At 41.8% G+C, this 13,955-nt stretch overlaps 1 protein-coding gene across 4 annotated transcripts in view; it reads left to right on the forward strand.

Annotated features, from left to right (window-relative positions):
* LOC119165133 (sodium-coupled monocarboxylate transporter 2) overlaps positions 1-13,955 on the forward strand; it is a 108,056-nt gene that overhangs the window by 30,219 nt on the left and 63,882 nt on the right. For all 4 annotated transcript variants that reach the window (XM_075884333.1, XM_075884332.1, XM_075884335.1 and 1 more), the window contains exons 6-8: positions 5,723-5,874; positions 12,099-12,239; positions 12,965-13,094. In XM_075884333.1, the coding sequence (XP_075740448.1) occupies positions 5,723-5,874; positions 12,099-12,239; positions 12,965-13,094 (423 nt within the window). The remainder of the gene's footprint in view (positions 1-5,722; positions 5,875-12,098; positions 12,240-12,964; positions 13,095-13,955) is intronic.

The following is a 13,955-nucleotide window of genomic DNA, read 5'->3' on the forward strand; positions in this document are numbered from 1 at the left end:
CCCGCCAGCACTACCTTGGAAGTCGAGATCCATCGACTGTACATATGAAGTGGCAATTCAACGGTTGTGGAGCGTGAGCAGTCAGTTTTTTTTTCAGTCGTAAAACTGGCTAGCTGACGCTGCCTGCGTCAATGTAGCCAGGTGAGAAAGGGGAGTGTAGGAGAAGGAAGAGAGAGAACGCTCATGAGCAAGCAGTAAGCGTGCACACGCCGCAGACTAGACTGAGCTCGACCATAACACACTTCGCATCTTAACTATGTGTTCAAGAGTTCTCGACCATGAGCCACCATTAGATAGAAACGCTGCATTTGGGGACTGCGGATTTATTTTGGGGCCTCCCCTACTGAAAAACGTCCACCCCAGGAATGGTGGATTCCACCATCCACCATTTTGGTAGATTATATGGCTGAAATTGTTGGTAGCACATGGTGTATGGTGGCGTATGGTGAAGCGGATGGTGGATGGCGCGCTCAAGCCAGCAATGCTAGCCGGCTTGAGCGGCAACAGCGTCATAACCACCGTGACAAGATGCCAATAATAAAATATTAAAAAATGATTGCAAAAAAATGTCGATAGCACCCGTAAAAAAAGATGCAAGAGCACGGAATCAAACCTGTCACCTTCGGATTCCCTACGCAGCACACTAACCACCGCGCCACGTCGACATATGGCTGTTTCGGTGTTAAAGAAGAAGTCAACTCACAAAATCACTGTTTAACTTCAGTTATGTTTCTCGTTAACTCGAGGTGGACGGGATCTTCACCTGCTACTAAAGTTTGCACATTTGATAAGCACGAACAACTGCTGCCTGTAAGCATTGCCACTGCGATAATGGCAACAGCACTATGTATTTTGTTACAATTTACAAGCGCAAGAAAAAAAACAACTCAGTGAACTGAGGAGCAGGTAGAAATTATCGGCGGTTACTGCCAAGTTTATTGTCCGTTTCTCGCTTCTTTCAAAGGGTGATATCTGTTCAGGCTTTATGACGCTTCTATGCTGATTCAATAGATACGCCCTCACAATTGATTGTGATGTTTTTCGCGCAACGCACAGCGCAGTCGTGCCAGCGCACCGCTGTTGCTCTGTCATTAGGAACAACTACATAACGGAGTGACCAAAACGAATGCAGTGCGCCAGAAACATTATGCTAATATATTGGTTCAGTAAGCGTACATATGGACGAGTCTACGTTCTCGCATAAGTGCCAGTAAAGTGTCGGCGAGTTTGACCGGCGGCTGTCGATGAGGGGAGGCGTACATTTGGTGCAAGTGCTGCAAGTACGTCACATCGATGTTTGTCGCTTCCTTCAAGCACACCGTACACATTAAAAAAAGGGTTCGTTTAGGTTAAATGTTGCCACAGTTATGCTGTATTTTCATTTTTGCTTGTCAAAGTTGTCTATTCTGAAACCCAGAAGCACCAATAACACTTGTATGGGCTCGGTCGGTATGACTAACCTTTGGTGAAAATCAGGTGGTAGAGCAGAACGGTGAAAGTGAAATTCTGGGGCTCATCTCAGCGCAAGTCAAAAGTGAAAGTTTATGCATATTCGCACGCACTTCGTTAACTTAAAAGTACAGCTCAAGCAATAGAGTGTGTAAGAAGTACCAGAGTTGAGTTGCTAGTGTTGTGGCATCAAGTGACCGCTGTGTTCTGCTCTAACATTTAAAGGGGCAATTATGAACTGGAGCTTCTTTGTTTGTCGAGAACTGCGCGGATATAAATCATTCATTGTCTCTGTTGAGAGTGACACCTCTAGTCTACTAAACATCACAACAAAGAAAGACATCGCGGGTGTCAAACTCATGTAAGTACGTGCGCGAAATGTAAACATATTCCCGGCCGCATATCCTACGCTCCACGAAAATTGAAGCGTTGATGACACCACAGAAATAAAACAATGAACGTGCTAGAAAGCGTAACGGGCAGCGTTGGTTTCTTTTGACCGTAAACATATATCGCTGCGTATTCAAGAATTAAACAATAAAAATAAGTGATTTCACACGGTGCCTTGTGTTTTTTTTTTGTCAACCCACCATCACTCACCAAGCTTTCATGACGCCATCGTCATCCACCTTGCTCAGCAAGCCTTCCACCTAACTCATGTTGCCTCCCCACCATCAGCCGGCATTTTCCACCGTCACCATTATTGGCTTACCACCCCCACCATCACTTGCCATCGTTTTTTCCACTCTCGCCGTCATCAGCAATAATGCCCACAACAGTTTTCACCATATCCACTAATATTTCCACCATACCCACCAAGAATTGCAGCATCCACCCACCCAGAATTTTCAATAGGGTAGACTTTTAACATACTGTTATTTCGATTGAAAGAGCAAATGCGCTATCACCCAGTCCGAGTTTTCGCTCACTGCACGAAATTGAGCAGATGTGATCAATTTATTGTATCATTTAAATAAAATAGCTCTGTTCGTCAGAGAACTTTTTGTATGGGCATTGTCATTATTCTTCGATGATGTTTGCAATGCACGAAAAGCCGGGAATATTAGTCTATAGTTCAATTGCGAATCCCGTAATATCAAGAAGTACTAAGGTGCATTTCACAAAGTAGCCACTTCATACTTCTCCATCACTCAGACTTAAGAATTAGCCATTTCAAACTATGCCCCAAATATTGTGTAGTGTATCTGTTTCGTAATACGGGTATATGTCTAAATTTTTGCTTCTAGAAACAACTCACATGAACTCAGCCAGACCTGGATCTGTTCTCTAATGAGCAGCATAACTTCTAGGAGGGATACTGCGCTAAATTTTTGGAATGGTTATTACATTTGGTAGTAAATCTGATATATATGAATACAGTTTTTCACTGCTGTCAGTGCTCTGTTTTTGAATACCATGGTGTACCAAAATTTACAGTTGGGCAGAAGTTGTGTAGAGGCTAAGGTCAACTCTGTCAACATTCTGTATATTGAAGATGCTCCCTTTTTTGTCGACTTCATGCCCTGTGAATTTACTGATCTGTAACTAAAGAAGCAGTCAGAAGCCCAACGCATCGACCAGTCAGTGGTGTTGATCAAGCGAGGGTTCTCAAGCGAGTCTCCAACAAGCACCAAAGAGTGCGAGAGTTCAACCTCCTGTGGCTATAGTTCATGCATTCATCTGGTCTCGCATCACCTGCTCAGCACCTTACCTACCGTTCATCCACACCGAAAAGAATGGCTGCATTTAACACTTAGCAAAGCTTATGAGACGGCCCTGGGTCCCCCCATGTCCAAATCCACTTGCGAGCTTGTGGCTACTGGCATTACCAACACCGTGAGAGAGCTGATTGAAGCTACCCTTACCGCTCAGTACCAGCGGCTGTCAGTCACACACGCTGGCCGAGCGCTACTGCAGCAAGTTGGAATCTCACCGACGAAGGCTCTCACAACTACGCAAACCTTAAAGATGACTGCCAGTTGGACGTGTTGGTAATGGTTCATGACTCGACAAGCGCAAAAAATACACACACTCAGAGAGGCGCTTGTCTGTGTCCCCTCTGAGTGTGTGTATTTTTTGCGCTTGTCTCATCATGTACTCAAACCTCACACAAGAATATTGTCGAAGTTTCTGCTCCTTTCCCATTCCCAAGTGGATGCATCCGGAACACCACGCTGAGAGACGGGCCGACCAGGCATTTCAATTCGAGAAACGCTTTAACGTACGTCCGGACGTTGCGTAAACGGACGCTCCTTACCACCCCTGAAACCAGTGATATTGGCGGAAGCCCTCACCCCTCCCCCTTAGCTGGCACACAACATGCAGCATTCCCAAAACAGACATGGTAATCGCAGCAGAGGAAGTTGCCCCCGCGCGTCCACCAGCTGATCTTATCAGCAATGCTGTCATCAGTGGCTCTCAAACAGTGATGCCATACTACGACGTCGGCCGCATCTGTCACCAGGCATTGCCCAAGTCCCTTTCTGCTCCCTCTCTTCTCCATCCCGCTTTCTTATTCGAGCTCCAGACCATGAGTCACTCTGCCGAAACGCACAGGTGCACATACTCGCCCGAGTCTTAGCTGTAGAGCCAAGGGTAGAATTAACCTTGCCGCTTACCCTGGCACAAAGATGTCGCGCGACACACTACTCACCACGCATACAGACATCCTACAGTACTACCAGCTCGGAAGAAGTGTATACCGTCCTGCACACCACAATTTAACAAGACCTGTGGCTGTCCAATTGTGCTACAGATCGGCGGACCAGCAGAACTAAAGAACTACAAACCGGCAGGTTCTCACAACTCTTCTTATACAATAGTTTTTTTGAGAACAGATCGTTCAAAGGTGTTAACAATGCTCATATTAGGCGACACTCAAACATATCGCGTGAACGTGTACGCATTACAACAAAGACAATACAAATACCTCAGAGTCGTGGGAGTCTCTCTTGCGTGCCCCCGAGACAGAAAACCAACACCGGCTCATCCAGCGCGTGGCGGAGGTTGCGGTATCTTAAGGCGACCTCCTCTGGAATAGCGCAACCAGTGTCTGTACTGCTCCTCTCCATTTCTTTTTTCTTGTGAGAGAAGTAACGATGTTACCACTAACCTGACGATCTGGAATATTGGGAGAAGTGATAATTGGCCAGCGCATGCTCAACATCGTGATTCTACTTTCATTCTATTTTCTTTCCTTCTTTCTTTCTTGCTTTCTTTCTTTATTTTATAGTTACTTCTTTATTATCTTTTTCTCCATGTTTTGTTCACTTACACATTTTATTTTTTCTTTTCTTTCTTTTTTCTCTTTCCTTCCTTCTTTTGTTTGTCCCTTTCCTTCTTTCCTAATAAATGAGAGTGTAAGGGCGTACTACGCAATGACTAAAGCTCCCACGTCAACTCCGGAAGCGTGATCAGGTGTTGTTACCCAGGGAGCAGTGAAATGTGACAACGTCGAATGACAGGTGATCTTGATAAGAGGTCAGATTGCCTCATCTGAAACGGGGCATCACCCGCTACCAATATATCAAAAACATGAATTCTTGAAGAACAACGGGTAAAAATAAGCCTGTGACCGGTCCTCCGTATGAGGCTGCAATGCCATACCTTCCAAAGTATGTTTGTCTTGTGAAATAAAGGCATCCCTAAAATCTCTGACTCGAAAGAAGTTTCACTTGAATAAAGAGGGCACCCATTCATGTAGGCCAGCCAAATAGCTGATCGAGTGGTCCATGACTTTTGGATTATATTTGGCTGAAGTAAGCTTCTTCCCTAGAGTTGTGTAGCACAAATGCTTCCCTCTGTATAATAAAACCAGCTTTGAATATTTCTGTGTCACAGTGAGTTTTCCTGCCATTTTTGTCATCATTCTTATTGGTTGTTTTTATAATGTTCACCTTTTTCTAGCTAAGTAGTAGATCCCTGGTGTTGTATCGTTTGGTTTAGGGTGACGTAATTGTATTAATTATAAAATAATCTATTTGATCGAATAGACTCTTACTCTATTCTCAGACCGGCGTTTTAAGAAACGCGTTTCTCATAGCATCTTCAACATCGCCAGTCGTTACAGATGACTCACATTTATCGGCATTGGCTATGATTGTTCTTAAGAGTGTTGCGTGACTGATATGCGAGATTTTCAATTTTGAGTGAATCTCTTCGGCGATTAATATGCATGAAATATTTATATGACAACGCGATTTCCAACAATAGCGTATCTTTCTCGACTGCTGCTGTTTTTGGTTTGATTTGCGTTGCTTTTGCATGCTTTCAGGGTGGTCTACGGGGTGTGGTATGGACTGACTGCGTACAAGCCATTGTAATTTTAGCCGCACCAGCAACCATCATAGTCAAAGTACTGTGGGACGCCAGCAAGCGACGTCTAAGGCCAATGACGTTCGAGGACTTCAAGCCATTCGCATTTCAGTCAGTCATCCAATATAGTGACCTCCTTATGCACTGGCAAACACGTCAGTAGTGTTGTTAGCAGAGCAAACATCTCTAGCATCTGAAACACAGCATTATTTTTGTCGACCTGAATATTGAGATTGCTGCTTCGCCAGTGTTCACTATTGTATGAAATAGAGTTAGCTTCATGATATTATTGTGTACATATCAACTAGCCGAGCATGGCAAGCGAAAATTATTAAAAACGTCGTTGTAGTCATCGTCGCTGTGGAGGTCCGTGCATAGTTAGAGTGATGTACAGAAGGAATAGCAGGCGATCGCAGAGTGTGGACCAGAGGAGAGTGCACCGTTTGATTATAGTGTTTTTGGTTTTTATAGGATGAATATGCTTGACATTACTCGCTCGGTGGCGTATATCAATACACATTTTTTGGTAAATTACGCCGTTTTAGTTGTACCTAATAGGCCCTACAACGTAAACTAAAGCAACAATTTGCAAGATAGTTGAGATATTCAGTAATAATGAGGGACCTGTTAGCATATATAAACTAATATTTTTGCTTTCAATTTACTTCATAACATGCTACTTATCATTGTATTACTTTGAGATAATTTTCTCATGCTGTAGGTGATATGCTGTGTAGCTTTCTTAAGTGTAGCCTTAATAATAATTACGTTCACTGTAAGGAATTTCCTGATATCCTTGCGCTTAACAGGAAATGGTAGAATTTTCGTCCGCGTGAGTTCTTTTTAGGAAGTATTTTCTTTTTATGATATGCTTTATTTATTTATTTATTTATTTATTGGTACTGCAATCCCCTGGAGGAATTTTCGCAGGTGGGTACAAAAGACGTAAACTTCAGCATATAACACCAGGCAAACAGATAGAACAGCCTATCACATTTCACATAGTAGGCAGCCATATAACACAAAGCAAACAAATAACTATCACTTGCGTTTTACAACGTAAACAAACGTAACAAAATTTTACCGATGACGCGTCACTCCCAATTTAGGAAAAGAAAACAGAACTAGCACACAAGTAAAATTATTTTCTCTGTTGTTCCAGACCAGCGGCAAAAGATGTTAAAGACTGTGTTGTGACTTGATGGTTATTTAAACTATTCCAATCCTGCACAGTTCTGGGGAAAAAAGATAATTTGAAGCAGTTATTGCGGGCACGAAAGGGAGTTATTGTACGATCATGGCGTTGTCTGGTGGCGTAACCTGAAGAAAATGAATTAATTTTTCCAATATCTATCTTGTAATTCCCATTAATTATTTGATATAAATATATTATTCGGGATATGCGGTTTCTTTCCGAAAGTGAAAGTAAGTTAGCTCTTACTAACAGTTCACTTACCGAGGTTCGTCCATAACTGTTATATATAAAGCGAACGACTCTCCTTTGTACTTTTTCGACTTTATGAATGTTGGTTTGAGTAAATGGATCCCAGATCACTGCAGCATAATGAATTATGGGGAGGACTATCGATTTGTAAGCAAGAACACGGACAGATAGAGGGGAGAGTTTCAAAGTCCTTCGTAAAAAGAACAGTTTCTGATTAGCCTTAGAAGTTACTATGTCAATGTGTTTTGTCCAGTTAAGATCATTTGTTATCCAACACCCAAGATACTTGTAGGATTGAACCTCGGAAATAATGGCATTGTTTGTAAAGTATTGAAAATGTATTTTGTTTTTCCTATGAGAAATGGACATGTACCCTGTTTTTTCCAAATTGATGGACATTTGCCAAGCCTCGCACCAGGAAACAACCCTGTTAAACGACTCGTTTAACAAAACTTGGTCCTTTGAGGATTCTATTTCAGAATAAATAACGCAATCGTCCGCGTAGAGCCTTACATTTACAGGTATACCGTTCACTATGTCGTTAATATATAAAATAAATAGAAGGGGACCCAGAACGGACTCTTGGGGGACGCTAAAGTCAACTGAAACCCTGTGAGAGGAATGATTGTTAAAATCTACAAACTGTTCTCTGTTTTTCAAGTAGGCCGATATCCATTTATTAAGTTGATTGTTCCCGAGAATTTTTTCCAATTTGTATACTAATTTATTGTGTGAAACCTTGTCAAAAGCTTTTGCAAAATTCATAAAAATTGCACCTGTTTGTTTACCTTTATCAATTGAAGTAGCGAAGTCGTGTATTGTTGATACCAATTGTGTCGTTGTTGATAATTCCTTCCTGAATCCATGCTGATGTTGGTTTGAGATACTATGTTCGTCCAGAAAACATGAAATGCTATTGTGTATAATGTGTCCCAAAAGTTTACAAACGGTTGAAGTTAGTGAGATGGGGCGATAATTTTTGACACTCTACTTGTTGCCCGATTTATGAATAGGCTTGACTCAAGCTGTTTTCCAGTCGTCTGGAACCTGGCCCTCACGCAGCGATTTTGTAAAAAGAACATGGAGGTATATCGACATCCATTCAGCGTATCTCTTTAAGAACGCGTTAGGGATATTGTCCGGTCCAGAGGACTTTCCTTTATTAAGGTTCACAAGCATGTTCAATATGCCCTGTTCACTGACAACAATATCGGGCATTCGCGGCGAAACAGTTTCAAAGATTGGTAATACAGAGTTGTCACAAGAAAAAACCAATTTGAAGAGATCGTTGAAAGCATTTGCGATTCGAGCAATATCGTGCGTAAGAATACCATCGACATTAAAAACATGACACTCTTTCGAAGCGGGTGAAATGCTCCTCCAAAATTTCTCGGGACACGAGGTGAAGTAATGCGGCAAGGATTCCCCAAAATAACGCTGCTTATCTGTTTGAATTTGATTTTTCAGTTTTACTGAAAGCTTAGCTATTCGTTCTGAATACGCTACGTTCAGACTTCGTTTTTTCTTTAGACGCTTTATTTGCCTTCTTAATCTGAGTGTTATCTGAGAAATCCACGGATTTTTTCGCTTCGATTTTTTAATTACCAGAGGCACAGATGATTCAATGCATTCTTTGACAATGTCCTTAAACCAGTTCCATAAATTATGTATATCAGTTTTATTATTCGCAAAGTTATCAAAGTTGAATGAAAGGAGATCTATAATAGCATTATCATCTGCACGATCGAAATTAGGGAAAGATAAACAGGGCAATGTTTTATCCAACACTGTGTCACTTAGAGTAAATAGCACTGCATGATGATCGGAAATTCCCGGATATATCTCAGTCGTTGCTTTAGATGCAATTGCTTGGTTAACGAAGAAAAGGTCTAGGGTTGACTGAGTGGTCCCTTGAATTCTTGTGTAGCCTTCAACTAGCTGAAGCAGGTAAAAAATGGAGCAAATATCAAGCATAGCTTCACCCGATGGATCGCACTGCTTCAGGGCAAATTTTTTTCCATCTACATTAGGTAAATTATAATCATCTGTCATTATAATCCGGTCATCATGCTTAATATTCAGTTTCAAATCGTTTTTCAATTCATTCAGCACGTCAACGTGAGCGTTTGGGGGCCTATAAACGCCTGCTATAATGTTACGGACATTGTTGTGATAAGCCTTACAAAAAATACCTTCTACTCCTGGCACATCAGCCATTCTACATATTTTAAGGTTATCCTTGAAAAGTACACAAACGCCGCTGCCTTTGCTAGCCCGGCCATTTTTGTATGCGCTGTAGCCAGACGGAACAAATTCACTATCAAAAAACTGAGTCGCTTAGCCACGTTTCTGTCAAGACAGCAATAGCAGGATCATGAGAAAGTATTGATGCCTCTAATTCAGTGGCCTTATTAAGAACGCTCCTACAATTTATATTTAGTATTTTTAGTGCGCCATAGTGCTTGTTTTTGTGTCAATTAGATTTTTGATTCAGCCTATAGCATGACCCCTTTCCTTCGTCCCATGCAAACAAGACGTCATCGACCTTAAGCTTACCATAAACTAGCTTTGTCTTGCAGCCACGCAGCCTTTCCTCCTCTGAACTTTTCCACAATTGCTTCCGTATTTCTCGAACTCCTTTGGAAAAGCATCCAGACAGGGACAATGTGCTTCTCTTTAATTTAAACGGCCTTGACAAAACTTTAGTTTTTTCCCGGTAATCAAAAAAATTTTATGATCACAGGTCATGGCCCGACCTTTGTTTTTTTGCCAAACCTGTGACATTTTTCAATGCCTGTTACCGTTATTTCCAACTTCTGCTGAAAAATATCTTCCTCTATTTTAGCTTTCAGGTCTTCATACTTCTCGTCAGGGGGCTCCTCTAACCCGTAAATGATTAAGTTATTTCTGCGGCTTCTATTCTCAAGGTCATCTACTTTGTCAATAAGTGTTGATACCTGCTCTTCAAGCTTTGATGTTGACACCTTCATATTCTTAACGTCGGTAGACAAACTGCTAAGTGCATTCAATTTTTGTTCGAGGCTGTCTATACGATCTGCTGAACCTGAAATTTTTTTTCAATCTTTACTTGCGATTCCTGAACGCGTTCAATGACACATGTAAGCTTCTTTTGTCCTTCCAACAGTTCCTTCAACATATCTTCGTTAGGAGGCCCTGGGTTTGATTCAATATCCCCACATGCCAAAAAATCCCTTGATAACAGAACAACACTGTTAAGAAAGCAATGAACACACATTGGGCAGGGCAGCAGCACTAAAATCGGTCATCACTACGTATACAATAAGCAAGATGGTGATGACTAACCTGAAGCACAAAGCAAAAAGGATTGCTCAGCATTTTGCCCGTTGTGCTGCAGCCATGCCCACTGGCGAACGACAGAACCGGGGGAGCTTTTATAGCCCTTCAATACGGTACGTGATGTGGCGTCACAGTCGTAGATAGCCACGCTGGCATGATGAAGCGAAGTTCAGCCGTGTCACACGTGTTGTTCTCGACATCCGCCGTCCATTGCAGAGCAGGCCCCGGTCCGTGTTGTGCGCATGTCCTTTGGAGATTGTCTGGTGCCAGATGGATACCCAGAAAAACCTGAAGCACAAAGCAAAAAGGATTGCTCAGCATGTTGCCCGTTTTGCTGCAGCCATGCCCACTGACTCTCGGATAAGCTTTTGGAGTAGTGCATAGATAGTTTCTATTTATAATCTGCAGTGTAAAAGAAAGAAACCCGTAGGTATCATCAAGACTTATATTTTCACGTGGTTGAACGCATATGGCTTGTATGACGAGGGCAAAATCTTCGGTAACTGTTTTGAAGACCACCTCGCCAATAAATTTTCTAAATATTTCCTAGAGTAGTTCTGTTTATTAAAAATAGCTCGCTATGAATATATTCTTCGCCGGTTTGGTTTGAAATATAATTCCTGTCCCCTCTTCACGACAAATACTGCAATACTGTAGCTAACTTTAAAAATTGAAATACTTTTTTCCGTTCTGCTTTCGATTTTGGCCATATTGTGCACATGTAAGCTGCAAAAAGTTTGTGTAACTGGCTTCAAAAATATTGCGCAGTGACTACGCCATCGTTTTTTTAAAGTTATCCTTCTTATTTCTGCTTGGTTTTAGTACACTTTACTGGATGAGGCAAGCTAAATTTAAGGAATTTTATAGTAACTGGTTTAGACCCCTACTTTTGGGTCAAGAATTTGTCAATTATTATAGTGTTTTAGCGGATGCCAACTGGGCTGTTTTGAGTTTTGAACTTGCTGATACAGCGATCACGAGATGACGACCAATAAATAATTTCGGAGCATATCCACAGAGTGTATGATGATTAGTTGGGCGAAGCATCCCTCTGTTCGTCTGCCGCTCTGTCTGTCTGTCTGTCTGTCTGTCTGTCTGTCTGTCTGTCTGTCTGTGTCCGTTTGTCCGTCCGTCCGTCCGTCAACTATAGGGAATCATGAACAATACGAAAACTACTGATGCCACTTTGTGATATTATTTTTGGGGACGTGTAAACACAATGCCATCTAGTGAGCAATTTTAAAACTAAGTATAAGCGTCTGCTGCTACATCATACTACTAGGAGGGACACGACCCATACCCTAAGGAGCTTCGCCTCTAAAAACACAAGTCACAGAAACAGCTGTTCTGACTCGCTCGGTGTACTTTGTGAGAAAAAGACTGCTCATCGATTGATTTTTTATTCACCTTCAGAATACTAATAGCAGTTCTGAACTGAGGGACACATAACGAAGACTTTTGTTTGGGGAGTAATAGCCGATAACGATTTCAGTAATTTGGAACATTATTTCTATAACAAAATATACATAGATCTGATACAGCGATCACATCTTCTCACTCGTTATATTACCAGATACAATTTGGACTTCACCCAGGATGAGAACCTATGGTCGTGTCTCATCGGGCTGTTGTGGACATGGATCTATCGAGCAGGCCTTGACCAGATTATGGTACAACGCTACTTAGCTTCACGAACACTACGTGCTGCTCAAAGGCAAGTGTTTGTAATTACGTACATTATTATGGAGCCATATTGATTACGGAGCTATGAAATTTGACCAATATCACAGGAGAAACCCAAACCGAATACCCGATGAGCGCAACTTGGTTAAATTAACATTTAAGCCACTGTACGTCGAGGCGATTGCAGCTTTGTTTGTTCTTGGGCATTTGTTGACGTACTAATGATCTCTAGGGCTGTAAATGCAAACACGTCTGGTGTACGATTTTGACGCGAAGTCGATCGATAATTGGTACAGCGAGGCCCACTCATTCTATACGCCCTGATAGTGTATGACAGTTGCGCTGTTTTGAGTTCTGGTTCTAATTTCACTGGTTAAATTGGTCAATTTTATTATGGACAAATATTTGCTAGCGGCTGCATTTGCGAAACCTTAAAGTGGCCACCAGCTGTTTGCAAAAAAGGCTACAATTTCTCCATTTGATCTCACTGCCTCTCTCAGCTAGTTAGGAAGATAATTAGGCTAATTCTTTTGTACGGTCATAATTGAAGCCCCTACTCATCATTAGATGGCTGAATCCAAAGAAGGAGTCATTATGAAAGCAGTGTCAAAATATCTGATAGTTCTTATTTTCCGCACATTCGCACACATTTCTCCAAGCACGTTGTACGTTAGTGTTCAGGCAAAACGAAGCCACTTCTGACGTGAGCGTAGGTAAGCGGACCGGCTCACATTTTATTCTCTTTTGTCATTACAGAACCGCATGGTGGGGCACCTTACTCATCATTGCTTACTTCATTGTTGCTGCCGCTCTGGGCCTCATTATGGCTTACTGGTATAGGGATTGCGACCCTATGGTAGCGGGCGTGATCACTAGCCTAGATCAGGTGCGAATCCATGTTTTGTGAATTTTTTGTAATGGGGACAATATTGCAAAGTTTAGGACGTATCATTGGCATGAAAGCCTCAATATTATAACTGCATTTTGTTTGTAAGTTCTTTCATGCTTTCACTATCATACTCGGCCACATTTTACATGATGGCCAAACGATCGCATGATATCTCAAAAGTTGTCTTTTTACCTGGCATAATTTGTAGAAAAATGAGATGCGCCTTTTATTTGCGTAGAATACATAGGAATAAATAGCTGCTGAATAAACCGTCCGTGGACATCTCAATGTAGACTGTAGACATGAAGGTACTCAAAATACTAACATATTTGCTGTCTTTATTGACTGCTTCTATTATGATTACAATATTTTGTAAAGCATGAGATTACAAGCCCTCCTGTTTGTCTGAAAGCACATAATGATCAGGTAAAACGTATCGACAGGACTGTGCAAGTGTTTAACAGACACAGACACTCCGTGCGCGACTCCTGGGGCGCAGCTGTGATCCACTTTTACGCGTTGTACTATCAGAGCATGCGTAGCATATGTATATTCATAAGGCTCAATGTAAGTTTTGTTTACTGTCCTCTAGGTGCGCAACTGCTATGAATTTTTAGCTTTCAGTAGAAATACACGGCCACATAATGGCACCGCCTAAAGTGTGGTGAAGCGCCCAATATTTCTGAGTCAAAGCACTCGATCATGTGCGCTGGCACCTGTGGCGCCTTTAAAGATATCGCGACTCCTGAAGGGTCAAGCTTTTTACAATAAAAGTGAGCGCGCTGTTTTTTTAGGCGTGCTGCTCAATCGTTTTTTTCAGTCACATCATCTTCCTCAGTAGTTTCTACAACTTTGTCA

This window comes from Rhipicephalus microplus, unplaced genomic scaffold (genome assembly GCF_043290135.1).
Source record: "Rhipicephalus microplus isolate Deutch F79 unplaced genomic scaffold, USDA_Rmic scaffold_28, whole genome shotgun sequence".
NCBI lineage: Eukaryota > Metazoa > Arthropoda > Arachnida > Ixodida > Ixodidae > Rhipicephalus > Rhipicephalus microplus.